The 25,247-nt window shown below is 40.1% G+C and overlaps 1 protein-coding gene across 2 annotated transcripts in view; it reads right to left on the reverse strand.

Moving 5' to 3' along the window:
* The window catches only part of CD200R1 (CD200 receptor 1), a 53,753-nt gene that overhangs the window by 6,161 nt on the left and 22,345 nt on the right, over positions 1–25,247 (reverse strand). The window contains exons 2-5 of one of the 2 annotated variants that reach the window (XM_090263720.1): positions 25,044–25,124; positions 5,396–5,443; positions 2,349–2,660; positions 1,983–2,231 (exon numbers count right to left, since the gene is read on the reverse strand). In XM_090263720.1, coding sequence (XP_090119846.1) covers positions 1,983–2,231; positions 2,349–2,660; positions 5,396–5,443; positions 25,044–25,124 — 690 coding nt within the window. The remainder of the gene's footprint in view (positions 1–1,982; positions 2,232–2,348; positions 2,661–5,395; positions 5,444–25,043; positions 25,125–25,247) is intronic. The other variant, XM_090263781.1, reaches the window with a different exon arrangement.

The raw sequence follows: 25,247 nt of genomic DNA on the forward strand, positions 1-25,247 counted from the left end.
TCTTTAAGAAAAAAAATGGGACTTCTGGCCAAGAAGGAGGCCTAGACTGACATGCTTTGTCTCCCTCCACAACTAAGAGGGACTACAACTACCGCAAAACAAGAAATAACTAGAAGTTCCAGAAAATAAAGCTACATGGAAGTCCAACATATGAAGTTATAAACAAGTGGTGCTCGTCCACACGGGTGAAGCCAGGGCAGAGAGATCAAGCTGTGCTGGGGACGGCAGCTGCGGCAACAGGCAGAGGGATGGCAGTAAGCACAGACACCCATATTTAAGAGGAGGCGAGAAGCACCTGGGGAGCACCCCCAGCTGCAGTCCAGACCTGTCAGCTTATGATTCCAATGCCAGGAAAGCAGATACCCATTGTCTTGGACTGTGAGGACCATAGGGCATGGAGATGGAGGAGGAGGCTCCCAGTCTCTCAGCAGAGAGTAACAGCAAGAATCCATCTTGGACCCCTGCCCCCACACTGAGTGCCACAGTGTGGTGAGAAGGGTCCCCCAGTAGTGACCAGTGCATAGGGCCCCGCCCCCTATAGCATAGGAGGTGTGACAGCCGCGCCCAAGAAGGAAAGGTAAACAAACCTGTCAGGATGGCAGGGATAATGATAGAGATCCCAATCACACAACTGACCAGGAAGCAAATACATGAATTAATAGATGAACAGATAGATAACCTTTCTGAGGCTCATTTCAGAGCTATAGTTATAAGACAGCTTACAGAAATAACAGTGGGACTTAATCAAGACGGGGAAGGAATGAAGGCTAGTCCTGCTGAAATGAATGAAAACACATACGAAACAAATGGTCAGGGAAGGAAAACCAGGGTTCAAATCAACAAATCGGAACATAGGGAAGGAACAAACAGTCAAAGAGTGCAGAAAGAGGAAACAAAAAGTGAGGAAAATGAGGAGAAACTCAGAAACCTCTGGGACAACTATAAGAGAGTGAACTTCCAAATTATAGGGTTGCCAGAAGGTGAAGAAGAACTAGAAACTGAAAAATTATGTGAAAAAATAATGAAGCACAACTTCCCTAATTTGGGGAAGGAAATAGACTTACAGGTCCAGGAAGCACAGAGAGTTCCAAAAAAAAAAACTGGACCCAGGGAGAATCACACCAAGACACATTATAATCAAAATGTCAAAAATTAAAGATAAAGAGAGAACCTTAAAAGCAGCAGGGGACAAGAAGAGAATTATGTACAAAGGGGTCCCAATTAGACTATCAGCTGATTTCTCAAAGGAGACTCTGCAGGCAAGAAGGGACTGGCAAGAAATATTCAATGTAATGAAAAGCAAAAACCTACAACCACGATTACTCTATCCAGCAAAGCTGTCATTCAGAATAGAAGGACAGAGAAAGTGCTTCCAGGACAAAGTAAAACTGAAGGAGTTCATTAGATCCAAATCACTGTTATATGAGATGTTAAAGGGATTTGTTTAGAAGAAGGAGGATCAAAACTATGAACATTAAAATGAAAACTGTATCACAACAACCAACAACAGAAGCTAGGGAATTGAAACAAAGGCAAACTAAGTAGGCAACGAGAGTGGAAAAAGAATTATAGGTTTGGGGAACATCTTGGGGGGAGGTCAGCGGGAAGGGGAAAGGAGAGAAATGGAGGGAGATGATGCAGAAATTAAGAAGCATAGTAGGGGGGAGTGGAGTAGATAGGAAGATGTTGACAAGAACTATATGCACAAACAAAGGATATGGACTAAGCGGGAGACAACTGGAGGGTGGAGGGGTCACTGGGTGGAGGGGAGCAGAGGGAAAAGAAGTTGGGACAACTCTAACAGTATAATCAATAAAGCATATTTTAAAAAAAGATACAGAGTCAAAACAACTCTACCTAATATACAGAAACAGACACAGGGGTGTCACTAAATTGAGGAGGCAAAGAAACATGGCCCAAATGAAAATAGAACAAAACATCAGATCATCAAGTTTACTACTCAAAAAGAAACAGGTGCTTACTTTGATTCAACTCTATGGACAGACTCCAGTTGCCAGCCTCATGGGAGACAGAGCAGGACACAGTAGACACATTGCTCTCTGCCCAGTGGCATGTACTCTGAACAGTCACTGTGCCATTGCCCCAATGTTCATGCTCAGGGACACAATCTCCCTCTGGGGTCCAGGAGATCCAAGCAGCTGGCTTCCCTGCAGCTGCCTTGCACACAGCAGTTCTATTCTTGCTTCGAAACAGGGTCACCTCAGGGGCCACTGCAGAGATGTAGGAGAAAATGCTTTAGTCTTAACACATTAGATATGGAATTTAAAGAGACATTTCTTTCCATCACGAATCTGGTTATCTGAAGCACCACAATGTATGTTCCTTACCTAACACTTGGAGGTCATATCCATTTTGGAAATTCCCATCACTTGTTACCACTTCACACATGTATAAACCATCATGAGTGATGACCACTGGATCAATCTGAAGGGTAGCATTCTGGCCAGGTCTGTAGGTTATTCTCTCATCAGTACAGTTTACCTCTGTGGTCTCATTTTTATCTCTCCTTTGGGATATGATGCAGGGAGCCTTTTCTCTGAGGATTATTTTCCATGTTGTCAAAACCACATTTCTCAACAGGGTAGGAGGGCAAGAGAGCACAGCCTTTGTATCCACCGATACAAGCAGGGAAGTGTTAACTGGACACACACACACACAAAGAATGATAAAAGAAAAGAAGAAAAGTTTGGTAAAGAACTTCATGTGTTAAATTTTCCACAACACATGACATAAAGTTGTACTAGAACATTACTTTGCAGGTGGTCTTATTCCAAAATATTAAGTTTCCATTAAAAAATTAAACATTCAGAAAATGTATATAACATATTAAATTGAATTTAAAGAATTTAAAGATTAGCCCATTTATCCTTTGTTATGTGTTATTAAATCAACAGTATGTATTGCATGCGTGACATTTTTTTAGTAGCTTGAAATAAATTCGAGAGTTTCAATATCTATGAAAAAACAAGAAAATACAATTCTCAACTAAAGGAAAAATACAATGAATCTTTTGGTCAGAGACTAATATTTATTTTATAACTTATGCTCCTCAGGTTAGGAAATAGAATAATTAGTGATGTGGTTTTGTCCTAAGTTTTGATGAGAGAGAATAGTAATATCAAGTCTAAATGCTTATCCCTAAGGATGGCACTTCAGACAAAAATTAATATGGAAAGTAAACAGCACTAACAATAATTAAGATGACATTCAGGTTGAGAAAGGTGGAAATATTTACTTTTTTTTGATTTGGAGAATCAGAAAGTCAGCAAAATCAACAGAATTTCTTTCCTCCCTTCCTTTCTTCCTTCCTTCCCTCCTTCCTTCCTTCCTTCTCAGTTACATATACTCCCAAAAAGTTCATTCTCACAGATTTTATTTCCCATATAATCACTCTAATTATGAGGATTAAATATAAAACTTGACTCCTTTAAAGTAAAAATTAAGCCCTGCTACCTACAAGGAGTTTCCAACATGGAAGCTCACATTTTTCCCATAAATTGATCTAATGTGTCCATGACTGGTAGGGGGTTGCTGAGAGGTGATCAGGTGTACCTGTTACAACTCACCTGCAACAGAGTGTCAGTATTTTCATCACTTCAGGATGAGCAGAACCAACTGTGATGGGGCAGAATTTTTATGTGAACCCAGCTTGCTTGCGCTAAACTCTGTATTTGATATCTGCACTCACTTCTGTTGGTGTCACCTGCCTCTTCTGTGATGTACTCAGGCCTTTGAATTTCACAGCCAAGGAAAGATCACTTAACTAGGAGGAGGGAGGGGGTGGATTTTAAAGCAGATCTGAGAGGCAGTTAAACCCAAGCCCTTTCCACTCTTACAGATGGAAACTCCAAGTTGGCAAAGACTTAGAGGCAGCAAGAACATGGCTTGTTGGGAACAACTAGAGTCAGATGTGGGTAAGTAGACATGTGCACAAGGGAAAGATGATGAAAAGAAAACCAGAAAGAAAAGAGGCTGGTGAGGAAACAGGTTGTGAATGCTCTCTTATGTTCTCAGGAGTTTGAATTTTAAGCTTGTGCACACTATAAGGCTTTCGGATTTTTGCTTAATATTTATCCTCCAGATCGGACTCTATTTTTTAGAAAGAAAGTACTGGCTAATCATATAAACATATGCATTTTAACAATATTCAAAAAAGTAACTTTAATGGTGAGGAATTTAAGCACAGTGGATGTTCTATATCTTTCAACTTCCTCTGTTCTATAACTTTCAATCACCCTTCTTCTTTATGATAGTTCTTACAGAATTACTATTATTTTACCCTTTCTTCACCTGCCTTTTTCCTTTTTAATGCCTGTAGTGATGATTTTACAATAGCCAGTCACTCCTTTATACTCAGCAGTTTGGCACTTGTCTTCACAACTATTCTCCATCACTCTCAATCAGCTAGAATGATTTTCACTTCCTACTTAACTGAGGAGATATAAAGTAGGTTCTCATATTTGCTCCAGAACCAGCAGTCATAGCCTATCTTTTCTGGATCCTTTGTTCAAATATCTCTTACCCTCATCCTGCCTTATACATATAGACAAAATCCAATTGCCTTTTGGATATTTCCATTCTTTTCTCACTACTGTCCTCTAGTCTAAGTCCCCATCATCATGCACCTAGATACTGCAAAAGCCTCCTAACTTCTGTCTCTGTTTCAAAACTCTCCTGTCTTCAATTCATACTTGACATGGCAACCAGGTTATCATTCTATAACACAGACATGATTCACTCAACTCAAAGACCCTTCAGAGATCTCTTGCTGCCTGCAGAAAATACTTAGTGCCTTTATATCGGCTTTGAAAGCCCCCTTTCAAATTGACTCACCTTTCCAATCCTATAACCCCCTCATTGCTCCCACACTTCAGAGAGTAAACACCAAGCACATTGTTCTGGCTGGGCCTATACAAAATTCTTTCTATTATAATACTTTTCTTCTTTAAGCCCTAGTTCACATGATGCATCCTCTGTGAAGCCTTCTCTGAGCCTTAATGCTAACAGCTCCCTCCTCCAGACTCCTGGTACATTTGACATGATCACTGTGCTCATGCCTTTGTGCTCTCCACAAAACTGAGCTCCCTGAGGGCTCTTTCACAGTCTTGCTCATCTTGCTCATCTTTGTGTTCCTTGTAAAGCCTGGCACAGTGCCTGATGGAGAAAGCTTCATAATATCCTAATTGAATTCAACTGCTTTGGGGAGAAGAGGCAGGGTTATTTAGGGTTCCTCACACGACAGCATTCAGATCACCATATTCCAATACTGGGCACAAGGCTGGCCCTGAGACCAGACCATTGATTATGTTTCTAAGGAAGTTCAACACACTATTCTTCAGTATTCCTTCTAGGGGGAAAAAAAAGAGCATATTACCTTCTGTAAGAAGTTTTGAATGGTTCTGCTTTTCATCCACAGATGAAGCTAGAAAAATATTCCAAGAAAAATAAATGAAATCAATTATAGGTAGTTAAGTGAAAGGAAAGCAACTATTTCTCCACAAAAACTTATGTATGACTTGATAGAAAATTAGTTAACCATATTAAATTAATTAAATGCCTTGCAAAACAAATTAAAATTGTTTTATCATTTAATGGAATAATATGTTAAAATTGGAAAATTAAATTCATAATCTCTTAATAAATTATTTCCCTTTATGAGACACCTCATTTTATACTTGACTACTATTTTGTAGGAGTTAACCCTGCATCCATCCCTTCCCTAGCCAGAATGGATTGGCCCATCATGGACACCTCACATGAGCTAGGTTAATTATATTCCTGATTAAAGTTGTTTGATCCAGTCATGGGAACCTTACCCAACTGTTCAAATTGAGTACTTTCTTGAGAATTTTGAAACCAGAACTGAGAAGAATAGTTAATTTTTCTTCCTTCACCATTTTTCCTACTGTAACGGTTAATTTTATATCAAGTTGGCTAGGCCAAAGTTTCAAGATATTGAGTTAAATATTAATCTAGATGTTTTTCTGAAGTTATTTTTTATATGAGATTGACATTTAAATCAGTATACATTAAGTAAAGCAAATTAGTCTCCATAATGTGGGTGTGCCTCAGTGAAAGAAGACTGACCTCCTGGGAAAGGGAATTCTGTCAGCAAACTGCCTTCACACTTGAACTGTAACTTTTCCTTGGGTCCAGGATGCTGGACCAACCTGCAGATTTTGGACTTGCCAAGCATTTATAATTACATGAAACACACACACATACACACATCCTGTTCTGCTTCTCTGAAAAATCTTGGCTAATACATCTACATTGGGAAGATAAAACAGAAGCAGAATGGTGTGGTGAGAGGGGTAGGGGATAAAGAGATAAAGAGCAAAAATTTTTTAAAATGACATCTTCCCCTAGCTTTAATTTCTAAGTTCATAGTCCTTGAGATCCTCATGCATTCCTTTCTTTGAGTTTTACAGTATTTCTGACATCAAAGTAGTCTTAATCTACTTAAAGTTTGATTTCTGAAAATCTTCTATTTTGTAGTATTGTTTTGTAAAACAACAATGATTTTTAAAATATTCCTTATGATTTAAGGGCTTTAAAAATTTCTCTCTGAGTTGAACCATTCAATAAGTATTTATGAGTCTTCTGGTTATAAATATATACTCTTGTTCCCCATTCTAATTTTGCACCCAGTTCTACCACATTAAAAAATAAACAACGAAATTCAGTAAAGGTCTTATAAATGAATAGCAAACAGATCCCTGAAATAATCCAGCTTTTCTCAGGAGCTGTTATTGGCTTGGAATAGAAGGAAGGCCAAGAATGAGAATCTAACTATTCCATTTAGTTTATATGAGGCTCAAGAATCTATTGCAGAAACAGATAAGAAGTCAGAGCTGACCTCAGAGGGCTTACTGGGATCAAGCTATGACTTAGATATTCTAGATTCTAAGGCTCTGAAATTCGTAGCATGAAATAGAGCTTAGTCTTTCCAGACCTCTCCCGTCTCTACACACCCAGCTTCCAAGGGTTCTGGGATCTGTCAGTTTCTTCCATGGTCAAATTCACCACCAACCAAAACTGCATTTGTAATAGAAGAAAATTTAGGATGTGGGTACTTTTGATGATGGTATTACTGGCATTTCCATTGGGAAGCATCAACAGATTTATTAAGAATAAGGGGTTTAGCCTTGTCTAGGTGGGTAAGTGGTTAAAGAGTTATTCTGTACTCCAGAAGGTTGCAGGTTCAATCACGGGTCATGGTATATGCGTAGTATACCGAGGATGTAGGTTTCATCACCAGTTGGGGTGCCTACAAGAGGCATCTGATGGATGTTTCTCTCCCCCATTAATTTTTTTTTCTCTCTCTCTCTCTCCCTCTGTCTCTCCCCCCCTCTCTCTTTCTTTCCCCCACATCCCTCTTCCCCTCTCTCTGAAATCAGTGAATACAGGTATATGCCCAAGTGAGGGAAAAAGAATAAGGGGTATAAGTAAGGTGGGGTAGGAGTATTGTAAGAAAAAAATCAGGATCTGCAAATATTTACCATGAAGGACTATGAAATAAACATGAGTTTTTGCTGTCCATATGTTCTCTGTTGTAAGTATTCATCCCTACTGTTGCATAAAAAAAGCAGCCATATATAATACTTAAATAAGTGTGACCTTGTTCCAATACATTTTTTTATCCTTACTTGAAGACATGCTTTCATTGATTTTAGAGAGAGGGGAAGACAGAGAGAGAGAAGAGAGAGAGAAGAGAGAGAAAGACACCAATATGAGAGGAATATAATGGTTGCCTCCCATACACACCCCAAACGAGGATGGCACCCAAAACCTAGGTATGTGCCCTGTTGGGGAATTGAAACTTCTGGTGTATGGAAGGTACTCAAAACAACTGAGACACCCAGCCATGGCCAATAAAATTTTCTTTGCAAAAATATGTAGTAGGCTGGATTTTCCCCATGGGCCTTAGTTTGCTGACACTTAAAATAAAGTATAGTGTTTTGTTTGTTCTAATTGCTTACATTTATCGCAGTTTAAAACAACAAACATCTATTGAGTATTCTGTTTTACTGTTTATTTTGCCTTTTAAAAATTAACTAAGTCAAAGATCTAGTCAAAATGGTGGCATAGGCAGACATGGCTCACCTCTTCACACAACCACATCAAAATTGAAACTAAGATATAGAACAACCATGAGACAGAACCATAAGAAATCAAGTTGAATGAAAGTTTGACAACTATAGAATTAAAGAAACCACATCCATCAAGAGGGGTACAGACACAGAACTGTCTGGTCCCACATCCACATGTGGCGGGTAAAAATTTTGGAGGGATATCTCAGGAACTAGGAGTCCCAGCCCCACATCAGGACCCCCAGCCCAGGATTCCCATGCCAGAAAGATAAGTCCCCACAACTTCTGGCTGCAAAAACAAGCAGGAATTGAGTGGGAGGAAGAAACTTCTGGAGCTCCAAGCAGTTCCTCTTAAGGAACCCACACATAGACTAACCTACTCAGACTCCCTCCCTCTGAGCTCTAACATCGGGGGAGCAATTTGAAAGGCACCACTGGTATAGAGGGAGAAATGGAAGTGTCTGGCATCAAGGTGAGCAGAGGCCATTGTCTCTTTTCTAAACCCTTCCCCCACAGAGCAAGCAAACTAGTGCCATATATGAGACTCCACCAACCTAGCTAACATGGTTTGACATGCTATGGAGATCCCCATAGACTCCAGCCCACCCAAAATACAGGCCCACCCAAGTTGCTTTTCTATATGAATAGTTGGTCTTGGCTCATGATTCACACTTCCTAAATCCTATCAAACAATCAACAGCTGGCTTCAGTGAGCTCCAGGCCCAGCACTGGCAGCAGCCAGCTTAGATTCAAAACTTGGTATTGCCTGGGAATCTCCAAGCCCACCACAAGTAGCAGCCATCTCAGATCACTTTATAGTTCACACAGGTCAGGGCTGACCTTGGCCCATACCACTCAAGACCAACACACCCAGTGGACAGCTACAGACCACATCAGAGCACCACCACCCTGACCTGCACAGCAGGGTAGTCAGTGGTCACAGCCATTCCTTACAACTGACTGGTCTGGATAAATTCCTTCCATTGATGTGCCAATAGGAACCAAGGCTCAACTATGAGAGGAGGGTGTACTCCACCCACACAAAGAGCACACCTTGAGTATCCAGCTTGGGTGATAGGCAAGACCCTGCCACTGGATCCTACAGGATAACTACCACTTTAGGCCATACTATCCAGATACGGAGTCAGACTTCTGGCCAAGACGGAGGCCTAGACTGACATACTCCATCTCCCTCCACAACTAAGAAGGAGTACAACTACTGCAAAACCAGAAATAACCAGAAGTTCCAGAACATAAAGCTACATGTAAGTCCAACATATGAAGTTATAAAGAAGTAGTGCTTGTCCGGAGAGGTAGAAGGGGCAAAGCCGGGGCAGAGAGGTCAAGTTGTGCTGGTGGTGGAAGCTGTGGTGATGGCAGCAAGCACAGACACCCGTATTTAAGGGGAGGCGAGAAACACCTCAGGAGTACCCTTGGCTGTAGAACAGACCCATCAGCTCGCGATTCCAATATCAGGGAAGGCAGACCCCCATTCCCTTCAACTGTGAGGGCCATAGGGCATGGAAATGGAGGAGGAGCCTCCCAGTCTCTCAGCGGAGAGCAACAGCAGGAATCTGTCTTGGACCCCCGCCCCCACACTGAGTGCCACAGTGTGGTGAGAAGGGTCCCCCAGTAGTGATGAGTGCATAGGGCCCTGCCCCCTATAGCATAGGAGATGTGACAGCCCTGTCCAGGAAGCAAAGGTACACACAAAACTGTCAGAATGGCACAGATCATGATAGAGATCCCGGTGATGCGGCTGACCAGACAGCAAATATCTAATCTAAAGGATCAGCAGATAGGAAATATTTCTGAGGCACAGTTCAGAGCTTTGGTTATGAAAATGCTTACAGACCTAACAGCAGATCTTAAACAAGACAAGGAAGGATTGAAGGCTAGTCCTGCTGAAATGAACAAAAACACATATGAAACTAGTGGTGAGGGAAAGAAAACCATGGATCAAATCAACAAATTGGAACATAGTGAAGGAACAAACAGTCAACCAGTGCAGAAAGAGAAAACAAAAAGTGAGGAAAATGTGGAGAGGCTCAGAAACCTATGGGACAGCTTTAACCGGGCCAACATCCAAATCATAAGGTTGCCAGAAGGGGAAGAAGACCTAGAAATTGAAAATTTATGTGAAAAAATAATGAAGCACAACTTCCCTAACTTGGGGAAGGAAATAAACGTACAGGTCCAGGAAGCACAGAGAGCTCAAAAAAAAAAAAAAAAAAAAAAAAAAAAACTGTACCAAGGGAGAACCACACCAAGACATATTATAATCAAAATGTCAAAAATTAAGGATAAAGAGAGAATCTTAAAAGCAGCAAGAGAGAAGAAGAGAATTATGTACAAAGGGGTCCCAATAAGACTATCAGCTGATTTCTCAAAAGAAACTCTGCAGGCAAGAAGGGACTGGCAAGAAATATTCAAGGTAATAAAAATCAAAAACATATGACCATAACTACTATATCCAGCAAAGCTGTCATTCAGAATAGAAAGGCAGAGAAAGTGCTTCTAGGACAAAATAAAACTGAAGGAGGAGGGGAAGATGGCCGCGAAGTAGGGACAGTATTCTCAGCTCGCTCCTGTTAAGGAGAGACTCCAGGAACGAATGCGGAGAGGAGTGACTGAGTGAGTGTGGATCTCTGATAGTGTGAACAGGGAGGAGAGCGTGAGAGCAGCGTGGAGGGGCGTGGAGGGATTTACCACACACTGCAGGCTGAGTCATTCTGAGACTCCGTGTGTTTGCAGTATCAAGCCAGAGAGCTCACTAGTTGGGAGTGAATTCTTGTAGAGAGTTAGGGAGAGGATTTGGCCGAAAAAGCCAGAGGAGGGAGAGAACAGTGAACAACCAGGACTGGGAGAAACTGTGTGATCTGAGTCTAGAGGGAAACCTCCTCAGCTGCAACCTCCGATCAAAAGCTTGGCACTCCAGGTAAGCACAGCACTAGAGGTAGGGTCCTACAGAACAAAGGAACAGGTTTGGGGCAAGGAGACCAGCCACACAGAAAAGCTGCTGCGGAACTCCGGACCGGGGGAGAACTGAGCAATCGCGCTAGAATCCCACAGAACAAAAGGCGGGTTTGCGGCTAGGAGAGAAATAGGACGTGCAGGGTGTGTAAGTGGGGAAGAGAGCGGAGGCAGTGGTTCTGGAGTGGAGACGGTTTTAGGGCGGGGAGAAGGGCCCACAGGGAAAGGCTGCTCTGGAGCTCCAGACAGGGGGAGAGCTCCTGGGTAGGAGAGTGCTGCGCTGACCGACCACACTAGAATCCCACAGAACAAAGGGACGGTGCTGGGGTGGGGAGGGAGATAGAGCGCGCAGGCCTATAGACAGGGAAGCCAGCGGAAGCTGTAGCTCGGAATAGAGACAGTTTTGGGGCAAGGAGAAGAGCCCACGCGGGAAAGCCGCTGCAGAGCTCCAGACTATGGGAGAGGCCCAGGGCAGGAAAGTGCCACTGGGCCCAGCGCTTTGACCAACTCTGCCAGAGTCCTGCAGAACAAAGGGATGATCTTGAGACAGGGAGAGAGGTAGAATGCGCAAGCATATAGACAGTGAAGAGAGCAGAAGCCGTAGCCTGGGAATAGAGACAGGTCTGGAGGCAGGGTGGGGATTGCTGGCAGGCACAGGCTCAACCAACAGGGGGAAGAAGTAGCTGGACAAGCCTAAGGAGGGCTGAGGGTGCCTCAGGAGGGGACAACTAAACCCAGCTCACAGCAGAGTGGCGGTAGGCCCATGAATAAAAGATTAGCAATCCCAGAATCAAGCAGAACCCTCCCACAGCCAGCCAGCCAACCAACCAGAAAAGATTTGAAACTCATGGAATTTTGAATAGGAGCGGACTCAGGAAGGAAAGAAAAACAAACAAACCAAAAATACCCAGAGACTGTGCCTAAAAATTGAATTGAGTTAAAATCCTCTCATTCTTTTACTTCTCACTCTCTCTCTAACTGCCCCTACCGTCCTTTCTTATTCTCTCTTCTTTTCTCCCCCCCTCTTCCCTCCCTTCTCTCCCCTTAGCATGTCTCCCCTGCATCCTATTCTCAGTTAATTTTTTAATTTTAAGTTCTCTCCCTTTCTCTCTCTCTCCTTTCTCTGTGCTAAGCACCTTCAATTTTATTAAATTTATTTCTTTATTTTGTCCCCCTTCAGTCTACATTCCTTTTTCTTTCATCCCTTGCCCTTATTGTCCTTCTCTCCCTATAAATATTCCCTCTCTTTCTTTCTCTCTCCGTATTCCACTTTATATTCTAATCTTTTAACATTCAAATTACAATTCTAATCTATCCCCCTCTCCCTTCACCCTCCCATTCCTACCCCTTCTTTCTTTCCACCCCATCGCCTCACTTCTTTCTCTACCTCTTGTATTTCTCTCCTTCATCCTATCTTTTGTCAACTCTTCAATTTCAGTCTTTCCCTCCCTAATATCTCCTCTTCTTCCTGATTTCCTTCCCTCCTCTGTGTTCTTTCCCTCCCCCATCCTCTTGCTTTCCCATCTCCTATTCCTCTCTCTATATATTCTCTCTTTCTCTCTATCTTCCAATTTTATATCATGTTTTAATCTCCTAATCTTTTTTTATAATATATAATTTAAAAAGAATTTTAATCCAGTCCCCCCTCTTCTACCTCCCCTTCTTTTTTCGTTCTCTCTCCTACCCTTGTCTTCTCTACTTTCTCTCTCTCTTCCCTCTCCCCCTTCCTGTCTTACTATTTTCTACTCTGTATTTTTATTATTGAAAAATTCTTTCTCAATCTGATTCCTACCTTCTAACCTCCTCAGCCCTCTCTTTTAATTTCTGGCTGTCTGTCTGCCTGGATGTCTGTTGTGTCTACTCTACCTCCCACGCTAATCATATAGTATATACCGATTATATAATCCTAATACTATACACTTCCACTATCTCACTCCACACTGTAACCCTCCCCTCCTTTTTAAACATACAGTGTGTTAATTGCTCTCTTACATAACCTTGATCCCAATTGATAATATTATTACTCTACCAACTTGCCTCTCAAAAATTACCCTTCCTTCATTTAAAACAACTCCTATCTGTTTCTCCTACGAAACAAGAGTCCCAATATCTCCACAAGTATATTTATATGAGCTCATTTACAGCCTATAGTGAGATTGTAGTTGGGGAAGATATTGGAGGGTGTGGGTTTCTTGCCTGGGTTGTGTGATTATGTTTTAGCAGCATCTCCACAAAAGATCTCAAGACAAGGTGGGAAGAGTGGCTCTCAATCAACTAACCAGAGAAAAAGACCCACCAAAGAGTAGCTGAAATACAACCAGACAGATTAAAGAAATATCATCAAGGACAACACAGATGGAGATCCAAGAGGGTGGAGGAGTAAGTGGAAGCTACACTAACCTCCTCCCAGGACCAGCCAGTGCTGACTCAGCCCCAGTACAGCAGACAGACCAGTCCCCTGAAAGTGGCATCAGTCTAAGGGGAAATAAAAGCCCTGCCTACAGGAAATAGCTGCCACACCCACGGTCCTTAAACCTGATGGCTAATCACAGATTGAGTAGATTAACAACTAAAGAAGACAGAAAAAGGCAGTAGATCACTGGAACTCTCCAATAGGCTGCCTAGGGCCAGTCTAGTACATGATCTGATGATACCAGAGGCAGATCCAGAAAAAGCAGATCATTCTAAAAAGCACCAACAAACAATAGGAATCACAACAATGAGGAGACAGAGAAACAACTCCCCATCAAAAGGAAAGGTAGAATCCCCAGAGAGAGTGCTAAATGAAATAGAGGGGAGCAAAATATCAGATATGGATTTCAAAACATGGATTATGGAGAAGCTGAATGAGCTCAGCGGAAACTACAAAGAACTCCGGGGGAACTACAAGGAACTCTAGAAAGACTACAAGGAACTCATAGAGAATTACACGAGCATAAAAGAGGACATAGAAGCTATCAATAAGAGCCAGGAGGAAATGAAGAATATGATCTCTGAATTGAAGAACACAGTAGAAGGAATTAAAAGCAGGCTAGAGGAAGCAGAAGATCGGATCAGCGAGCTAGAGGACAACGTAGACAAAAACTCCCAGACAATGCAACAAAATGAAAAAAGACTGAACAAGGCTGAAGAGATTCTAAGACAGCTGCAGGACAACATGAAACATAATAATATCCGTATCATAGGAATTCTAGAAGGAGAAGAAGAAGAGCAAGGGATAGAAAACCTCTTTGAAAAACTAATGACAGAAAACGTCCCTCACATGAGGAGAGAAAGAGTCACGCAAGTCCAGGAAGCACAGAGGGTCCCAATGAAGATGAACCCCAACAGGCCCACTTCAAGACACATCATAATTAAAATGCCAACATTCAAAGACAAAGAGAGAATCCTAAAAGCAGCAAGAGAGAAACAACTAATAACATACAAGGGAACTCCAATAAGGCTATCATCAGATTTCTCAGCAGAAACACTACAAGCCAGAAGGGAATGGCAAAAAATATTCCAAGCAATGAAAAACAAAGGCCTACAACCTAGAATACTATACCCAGCAAAGCTCTCATTCAAAATAGAGTGAAATAAGGAGCTTCCAAGACAAAAGAGGGCTAAAAGAATACATCTCCACCAAACCAGCAATGCAAAAGATGCTAAAGGGTCTGCTTTAAGAAGATAAAGAAACAGAGAGAGACAGAGAAGAACACGAGTACAAAGGGGAAAAATGATAATGAATAAGTACTTATCGGTAATAACCTTAAATGTAAATGGATTAAAAGCTCCAATTAAAAGACATAGGGTAGCTGAATGGATTAGAAAGCATGACCCCATATACACTGTCTACAAGAGACACACCTTAGAACAAAAGATCTACACAGACTGATAGTAAAGGGATGGAAAAAAGCATTTCAAGCAAATGGACATGAAAAGAAAGCCGGGGTAGCAATACTTATATCAGACAAAACAGATTTCACAGTAAAGTCCATAAAAAGAGACAAAGAAGGGCATTTCATAATACTTAAGGGAAAAATCCATCAAGAAGATATAACCCTTATAAATATATATGCACCCAACTTAGGAGCACCCAAATATATAAGGAAAATTTTGAAAGACTCCAAGAAAGATATAGACAGCAACACACTCATCGTAGGGGACTTTAACACCCCATTGTCAACAATGGACAGATCTTCAAAGCAAAAAAACACCAAAGATATTGAGGCACTGAACAACACTCTAGATCAAATGGGCTTAGTCGATATATATAAAAGTTTTCAACCCAAAGAAGCAAAATATACATACTTCTCAAATGCACATGGAACATTTTCAAAGATAGACCACATGTAGGACACAAAACAAGCCTCAATAAATTCAAGAAAATTGAAATTATATCAAGCATCTTCTCAGATCACAATCGCTTAAAATTGGAAATCAACCTCAAGGAAAAAACTCAAAAACATTCAAACTCATGGAGAATGAATAACATGTTATTAAATAATGAATGGGTTAGCAATGACATCAAGGAAGAAATCAAAAAGTTTCTGGAAACTGATGATAACGAACACACAACAACCCAAAACCTATGGGATACAGCGAAAGCAGTCCTAAGAGGAAAGTTCATAGCAATACAGGCCTATCTAAAAAAGCTAGAAGAATCTCTAATAAAAATTTAACCCTGCAGCTACAAGAACTAGAGGAAGAACAACAAGCAAAACCCAGATCAAGTAGAAGGAAGAAAATCATCAAGATCAGAGCACAATAAAATGACAGAGTCTAAAGTAACAATTCAAAAGATAACAAAAGTAGGAGCTAGTTCTTTGAAAAGATAAACAAAATTGACAAGCCTTTAACCAGGCTCATCAAGAAAAAAAGAGAGAGGACCCAAATAAATAAATTCAGAAATGAAAGAGGACAAATCACAACTGATACAACAGAAATACAAAGGATTATAAGAAATTATTACGAACAACTGTATGGCAAGAAATTTGACAACCTAGATGAAATGGACAAATTCTTGGAAACCTATAGTCTTCCAAAACTGAATCAAGAAGAAGCAGAAAGTCTGAATAGACCAATAACAGCTAGTGAAATTGAAGCAGTAATCAAAAAACTCCCAGCAATCAAAAGCCCAGGACCGGATGGCTTCGCAAGTGAATTCTACAAAACATTTAGGAAAGAACTAACTCCTATCCTCCTCAGACTATTCCAAAAGATTCAAGAAGAGGGAAGACTCCCAAACTCGTTCTATGAGGCCAGTATAACCCTAATTCCAAAACCAGGTCAAGACACAACAAAGAAAGAAAACTACAGGCCAATATCGCTGATGAACATGGATGCTAAAATCCTCAACAAAATATTGGCAAACCGGATCCAGCAACACATTAGAAAGATCATACACCACGGTCAAGTAGGATTCATCCCAGGGATGCAAGGATGGTTTAATATTCGTAAATCAATAAACATAATACAACACATAGACAAAAAGAAAGACAAAAACCACATGATCATATCAATAGATGCGGAAAAAGCATTTGATAAAGTGCAACACCCATTTATGATAAAAACTCTCAGCAAAATGGGAATAGAGGGAGCATACCTCAACATAATAAAGGCCATATATGAGAAACCTGAAGCCAACATCATACTCAATGGGCAAAAACTGAGAGCATTCCCCCTGAGATCAGGAACAAGACAAGGATGTCCGCTCTCTCCACTCCTATTCAACATAGTCTTGGAAGTTCTAGCCACAACAATCAGACAAGAAAGAGAAATAAAAGGCATCCAAATTGGAAAAGAGGAAGTAAAACTGTCATTATTTGCAGATGACATGATAGTGTACATAGAAAACCCTACAGACTCCACAAAAAAACTACTCAACCTAATAAGTGAATTCGGCAAAATAGCAGGATACAGAGTCAATATTAAGAAATCGAAGGCATTTTTATACACCAACAATAAAAACTCAGAGATAGAAACTGAAAGAAAAATCTCATTTACCAAAGCAACAAGAAAAATAAAATACCTAGGAATAAACTTATCCACGGAGGAAAAAGACCTGTACTCAGAAAAGTACATAACACTGAAGAAAGAAATTAAAGAAGATACAAATATATGGAAGCATATACCATGCTCATGGATGGGAAGAATCAACATCATTAAAATGCCCATACTATCCAAAGCAATTTATAGATTCAATGCAATCCCTATTAAAATACCAGCAACATATTTCACAGACCTAGAACAAATGCTTCAAAAATTTATATGGAACCAAAAAAGAGCATGAATAGCCACAGCAATTTTGAGGAAGAACACAGTAGGAGGAATCACAATACCTGATATCAAACTATACTACAAGGCCACGGTAATCAAAACAGTCTGGTACTGGCATAAAAACAGACATATAGATCAATGGAACAGAATAGAGAGCCCAGAAATAAACCCAGGTTCATATGGTCAACTAATATTTGACAAAGGGGGAAAGAACATCAAATGGAGTGCAAAGAGCCTCTTCAATAAATGGTGTTCGGAGAACTGGACAGGGACATGCAAAAAAATGAAACTAGACCACCAACTTACACCATGCACCAGAATAAACTCAAAATGGATCAGACTTAAATGTAAGCTGTGATACCATAAAAGTCCTAGAGGAAAACATAGGCAGGAAAATTTCAGATATCCCACATAGCAACATTTTCACTGATATATCTACTAAGGCAAGGGAAATAAGGGAAAGAATAAACAAATGGGACTACATCAAGCTAAAAAGTTTCTGCTCAGCTAAAGAAAACATCAGCAAGATGAAAAGGAAACCAACCATATGGGAAAATATATTCGCCAATGACATCTCAAACAAGGGATTGATCTCCAAAATATATAAAGAACTCATACGACTCAACACCAGAAAGACAGACAACCCAATTAAAAAATGGGCAAAAGACCTGAACAAACACTTCTCCAAAGAAGACATACAGAGGGCCCATAGACATATGAAAGTATGCTCAACATCACTAGCCATCAGAGAGATGCAAATAAAAACCACAATGAGATACCACCTCACACCAGTCAGAATGGCCATCATCAACAAATCAACAAACAACTTGTGCTGGAGTGGATGCGGAGAAACGGGAACCCTGGTGCATTGCTGGTGGGAATGCAGACTGGTGCAGCCACTGTGGAAAACAGTTTGGAATTTCCTCAAAAAACTAAAAATGGACCAGCCTTTTGAACCAGCAATTCCATTGCTAGGATCATATCCGAAAACTCCTGAAACACCAATTCAAAAGAACCTATGCACTCCAATGTTCATAGCACCACTATTTACAATAGCCAAGTGCTGGAAACAACCTAAATGCCCATCTGTAGATGAGTGGATCAAAAAACCGTGGTACATTTACACAATGGAGTTCTATGTTGCAGAAAGAAAGAAGGAACTTCTACCATTTGCAACAACATGGATGGAACTAGAGAGAATTATGCTTAGCAAAATAAGCCAGGCAATGAAAGAAAAATACCTTATGCTGTCACCTATTACAGGAAACTAATGAACAACACAAACAAATGAGCAAAATTGAACCAGAGCTATGTAAACAAGAAGTAGACTAACCGTAACAAGGGGGGAGGTGGGAGGGAGAGAAGGGTGTAAGAAGGGGAAGGGTCAAGTCAAAAAACATGTATAAATGACCCACGGACATGGGCAACTGAGTGGGGACTGAATGTGGGGGACGGGAGGGGCAAGATGCAGGGAAGCAAGAGGGGGAAATAAGTGAGACAACTGTAATGGAAAAACAAACAAAAGTTTTTTTTCTTAGTCAGGGAAAAATGAAAATATGAAGAATGGAAATGCCAGTTCAGTGAATATTAGGACAAAGATTTTCCTTCACGTTGTATATTTTTCTCCCTATTTGATCCCTCCAGAGTTTGGCATTCTAAACAAGTAAGTAATGACATAAGTTTCTTTGCATAGAACTAATAAGACCAGTTGTTAATAGAGGTTCCTTTTTTTTCCCTCTTTTTTGACCAAGTCTTTGCCTGGAATGTCAAGCCTAAAGGAGACATACTTGGGCTCAGGTTGCTACCAAAAAGCCCTGAGGAACTGGGAATGACTTTCAAAGGTAATAAAAGCCCGTGAGATAAAAGGCCTGGTACCATGGTTGATTGCGCGGTCCACAGCAATGTTTCCAGGGAAGGAACGAAGGTTGTTTTCCTGAAAGATGGCTAGAAGGGACCTTAAGGTACAATGAAAAACCAGAAAGACTTGGAAAGGACAGGTGTGTACAGGCAAGGATGAATGCCAGGTATGTGGCTCAGCTTCTGTGCCCTGAAGAACAGACTGAGGGTCACCCTAAATATTCCTTGGGCAAGTTCCAGCAAAGCAGAACTAAAGATCGTAAGTGATCATTTGCTGCTCTTGTTGTGTTTATGCAAATGAACAGGATAAATTAAAAATGGACTTAATGTAGTCCCTTTAAAGACAAGGAGGGTAATCTTAGGGAGAAAAATTATTATTCAAGGAAAATCACAATGATCAGTAGTAGACTATAAAATAGGGCAACTAACCATCTCAAAAGTTTCTTCTCATTTAAAATATGGTTTCTCTTGAAAATTAAACCATGTCTGTGATATCATCAAAGATAATCAAGTTGCAGGCAAGTAGAATGTCAAGTGCCTTGCAACTGGATGTCTTCCCAATAAGACAGTCTTACAGATTTAGAGACTTGTTTGTGGGTTATGTTACATAAATTAACATGTGTTTTCTGTTTTCAAAGGACATAAGCCTATGATCGCATTACCTGAGTGATTGTACGCGTAAGCCTCACTTAATCCTCTCTGCAGCACTGCCTCCTGAGACTCAACGGTTTGGCTGAACTAAATGGCTGGGTTGGTGAAGAATGGGGTGGTCTGTGGGCTTCACTTTAAAACTGGTTTCTCTTTTCTATCCTAATGGCTTGGACAGAAAGGACCCAGAGGTCTGAGAGGGGGGAAACCTAAACTATTTCCCTCAGCCCAAACTAAGTATAATGGGCAAAAGGGTTTTGGACAGGTGAGATGTGCCTAGCACACCTTCCTCCAAAGAAGCCCTTTTCTTCTTTTTTTTTTTCTTTCTCCTAATATGGAACATTGAAAAATTAATCCCTGCCTTTTGTCATCTAGTAGGTATGGGTTGAATGATGTCTTTTAACCCTTTTCGCCAAATCTGTTGCCCCCAGAACACAACAAGGATGCCAGCCTGTTAAACCAAGCACGCCGTTGACAGGAGACAGCCAACTGACCTGGAGTCTGCACGATCCTTCCCCATGTGGGAAGGCCACCCTCCCCTCCACACCCCCACTATTATTAGGGTTTTCTGGACCCAAGGGTAGGTAGGACGACGACCATGTCCAGCTTGAAGCAGCTAGAGGAGCTTGAGACCTTCGTCCATTGTCCTTTACAAGATTACAAAGGGTCTTAATATCTGAGGGGGAGGGATAGTTATTTTTTACGAACCAGGTGTATAGACTTGGGGGGTGGGATTGCTGGCGGCGGGAGATGCTGGGTAGAGGGGAATAAAGGGGAGCAAATTGGAACTATTGGAACAGTATAATCAATAAAATACATTAAAAATAAAAATAAAAAAAACTGAAGGAGTTCATTAAATCTAAACCACTGTAATAGGAAATGTTAAAGGGACTTGTTTAGGAGAAAGAGGATCAAAACTATGAACATTAAAGTGAAAACTGTATCACAACAACCAACAAAAGAAGCTGGGGAATCAAAACAAAGGCAAAATAAGTAGGCAACGACAGTGGGAAAAGAATTATAGGTATGTGGAACTTTTTGAGGGGAGGTCAGTGGGTAGGGGGAAAGGAGGAAAGGGACAGAGATGGTACAGGAATTAAGAAGCATAGTAGGAGGGAGTGGAGTAGATAGGAAGATGTTGACAAGAACTCTAGCACAACCAATGGGTATTGACTAAGTGGGGGGGACAACTGGAGGGAGGGGGTGTCACTGGGTGGAGGGGAGCAGAGGGAAAAGAAATTCGGACAACTCTAACAGCATAATCAATAAAGTATATATTTTTAAAAAGATACCGATTCAAAATAGCTCTACCTAATACACAGAAACAAACACAGGGATGTCACCAAATTGAGGAGGCAAAGAAACATGGCCCAAATGAAAGAACAGAACAAAACGTCAGAAAAAGAACTAACCTAAACCGAGATAGGCAACCTATCAGATGCAGAGTTCAAAACACTGGTGATCAGGACACTCAGAGAAATTATTTAGTATGGCCACAAAATAAAGAAAGAAGTGAAGGTTATACAAAGCGAATTTTTAAAAAATATGAAGGGGACCAACAGTGATGGGAAGGAAGCAGGAATTCAGATCAATGATTTGGAACAGAAGGAAGAGATGAACATTCACCCAGAACAAAAAGAAGAAACAAGAATTGAAAATAACAAGGACAGGATTAGGAATTTCTGGTACAACTTTAAACATACCAACATCTGAACTATAGGGGTGCCAGGAGAAGAGGAAGAGCACAAAATTGAAAATTTATTTGAAAAAATAATGAAAGAAAACTTCCATAATTTGGCAAAGGAAATGGACATACAAGTCCAGGAAACACAGGAAGTTCCCAAACAACTTGGACCCAAAGAGGACCACACCAAGATACATCATAATGAGAATGCCAAAAATTCAAGATAAAGAGAGTATCTTAAAAGCAGCAAGAGAAAAGCAGGGAGTTACCTACAAAGGAATGTCTATAAGACTATCGACTGATTTCTCAAAAGAAACTTTGCAGGCAAGAAGGGGCTGACAAGAAGTATTCAAAGTGATGAAAAGCAAGAAACTTCAACCAAGATTACTCTATCCATTTAGAATGAAAGGGCAGATAAAGTGCTTCCCAGACAAGGTAAAGCTAAGAGTTCATCATCACCAAGCCATTATTATATGAAATGTTAAAAATATCTATTTGAGGAAAAGAAGATAAAAACGATGAACATTAAAATGATAAACTCACAACTATCAACAATGAATCTAAAAAATAAAAACAAAATCCAACTAAGCAAACTAGAATAGGAACAGAATCATAAGTATGGGGATCATTTGGAGGGTTATCAGCTGGGTGGGGGAAGGAGAAATGGAGAAATGGTGCAGGGATTAAGAAGCATAATTGATTGGTACAAAATAGACAGGGGGAAGTTAAGAATAATATAGGAAAGGGTGAAGCCAAAGAACTTGTATGCATGACCCATGGACATGAACTAAGGAGGGTGGGTATGCTGAAGGGAAGCAGAGTGCTGGGCGGACGGGAGCAAAGTGAAAAAAATTGGGACTACTGTAACAACATAATCAATACAATATACTTAAAATAAAAATAAAAATCAATGCCTAAGTTTCAAGATAAAGAGAGAATCTTAAAAGCGGCAAGACGAAAGCAGAGAATTACCTATAAAGGAGTTCCCATAAGACTCTCAGTGGATTTCTCAAAAGAAACTTTGCAGGCAAGAACAGACTGTCAAAAAGTATTCAAAGTGATCAAAAGCAAGGATCTACAACCAAGATTACTCTATCCAGCAAAGCTATCATTTAGAATGGAAGGGCAGATAAAGTGCTTCCCAGACAAGGTAAAGCTAAAGGAGTTCATCATCACCAAACCATTATTCTATGAAATATTAAAGGGACTGATTTAAGAAAAAGAAGATCAAAACTATGAACATTAAAATGACAACAAAGTCACAACTATCAAGAACTGAATGTAAAAAAAAAAAAAAAAACACAACAAACTAAGCAAACAACCAGAACAGGAACAGAATCATAGGTATGGGGATCATTTGGAGGGTTATCAGCTGGGAGGGGGAAGGAGGAGAAAGGGGGAAATGGTGCAGGGATGAAGAAGCATAATTGGTAGGAACAAAATAGACAGGGGGATGTCAAGAATGATATAAGAAATGAAGAAGCCAGAGAACTTATATCCATAATTCATGGACAGAAAATAAGGGGGAATTGCTGGAGGCAATGGGGGTACCAGGTGAAGGGGGGGAAAGGGAAAATAATTAGGACAACTGTAACAGCATAATCAATAAAATATACTTTAAAAATTAACTAAATCTCTACTAGTAACTTCAAGTTCTTCCTCTAGTTAAATAAATTGTCTAATCCTTTTTTAGCATAACCAGCAACCAACTCCCTCCCTTCCTTCCTTCCTTCCTTCCTTCCTTCCTTCCTTCCTTCCTTCCTTCCTTCCTTCCTTCCCTTTTCCAAAGTGAAGTATGGCAAGTATTGAGGGCACCAATAGCATTCTAAGGAATAAGAAATTATTTCTCTGCTTATTTAGTACTATTTCAAGAATGTGATCACTATACAAACCAATATTCAAAATATTTTTCATTCAATTTTTGAAAGAAAGAAGGCGAAAGGATTAGCCAAAGAACATATATGTATAATTCATAGACACTGACAGTGTGGTGATGGCCAGAGGAAAGGGGTGTTGAGGCCTGGTGGAGGTGGGAAAAGGGGGTGCAAAGGGACACCAGTTAAGGTAGCTCTCTGGTGACCAAGAGATGGCAGCCAGGATAGGCAAGGATAATTGAGTAGATGAGGGTTTTCCTTGTGGGGATTTTGGCCTGTGAGGCCCTGAGAGTGCTCTCTGTTTTAAAAGGTATAAGATTCTGTCAATGGGAAATTCAAAAATTCAGCCTTGATTGATGTCTTTATTGGGATATTTAAAGGCTTTTCTTCTATCCTTTGGATTATATCATATGCCTCATAGAAATTGTTATTTTAGTAACAAAGCAAATATTTTTCATGCTGTAAACTTTCATTGTTGCCCTTTCAGCAGATTCTCATTTTAGCAAACTTGTCTGGGAATATTGGCAATTGGGCCACATTAGTTCTTAGCCAATGCAACTAATGAGTGCCCAGAAACTAACAGGATTCTGTTGGAAGAGCCTGGTTTTGCATTAAGTGTTATCCTCATAACTGACTTTAATAAAGTCTTCAAGCATTTTGAGTTTCAATGATCTTCCAGTGGGCTGGAGAGTAGAAGAGACCTTCTGTTTAATAAAGATTTTTCAGTGAATGGAGACCGATGGAGAAATCTGTCTCTAAAACCAGGTATTAAATCCCATAACAATCAAGAAAAGTCCACCCCTTCCAAGCAATACCCTGAGAAGGAAAATCAATAAATTGCCCCTGCAACTTCTCATACCAGAAATAAAACTCACAAGTTGAAATGTACTCCTAAGTGTTTTCAGAAGAGAAAAGATTATGCTTATTTTCACAAATATTCCTCTGATTATTTTTATAGTATTGGATAAGCTTTTTAAATTTTGCTAATTGTTAATACATGAGTCCCTTAGTTTTGTTGTTTCAGTTGGCAGGTAGTTGCTATAGAATGCCAATTTCATATCTAGCATTATGACTTCATTAAAAATAGAAACTATTTCTTGCTCAGTGTAGCCCGATACTTTCTATACAGTAACAAAGAAGTACATTGAACATTTAAAGCATCTAATCAATTCTCCTGTGTCCTTCCTTTAATTTATTCCTATAAAACCTAATTGTTTTTTTAACTTTATTTTTTATTGTTTACACTGTTACAGATGTCCCCATTGCCCCTTCTTTGCCCATCTCCACCCAACCCTCAAACCCCCTTTCCTGTGGCCATCAGCACACTGTTGTCTGTGTCTGTGGGTTACACATATATGTTATTTGGTTAATCCCTTCACCTTCTTTCTTTCAAAAATTGAATGAAAAATATGTGGAACATTGGTTTGTTTAGTGATCACATTCTTGAAGTAGTACTAAATAAACAAAGAAATAATTTCAGAATTAAAAATGTACCAACAATCTTAAACATAAGTAGTATTTTTAGACAATATAATCTATACATGCATATATAGCCATTCAACATACTAAAATATAAAAAATACATAAGAATCAAGCACTCTTCTATTAGAATTATCATTAAAAGATGAGCATTACCCGAACTGTTATTGTTGTGACCCATTTGCTGTGTTGGGTTGCTTGATGTAGCAAGACCTCCCACTCCTGCACTTACGTACCCTGAAATGGGATGGAGAGAGAACTATATATTAGTATTTCTGACTCCTAGTTAAAACCACATTTCCTCATGTTCTTCAAGCCATTTTTGAACTGTAGCTGCCAATGAAAACACAAATTATAACA

This window comes from Furipterus horrens, unplaced genomic scaffold (genome assembly GCF_987537825.1).
Source record: "Furipterus horrens unplaced genomic scaffold, mFurHor1.1.pri manual_scaffold_1, whole genome shotgun sequence".
NCBI classification, from domain to species: domain Eukaryota; kingdom Metazoa; phylum Chordata; class Mammalia; order Chiroptera; family Furipteridae; genus Furipterus; species Furipterus horrens.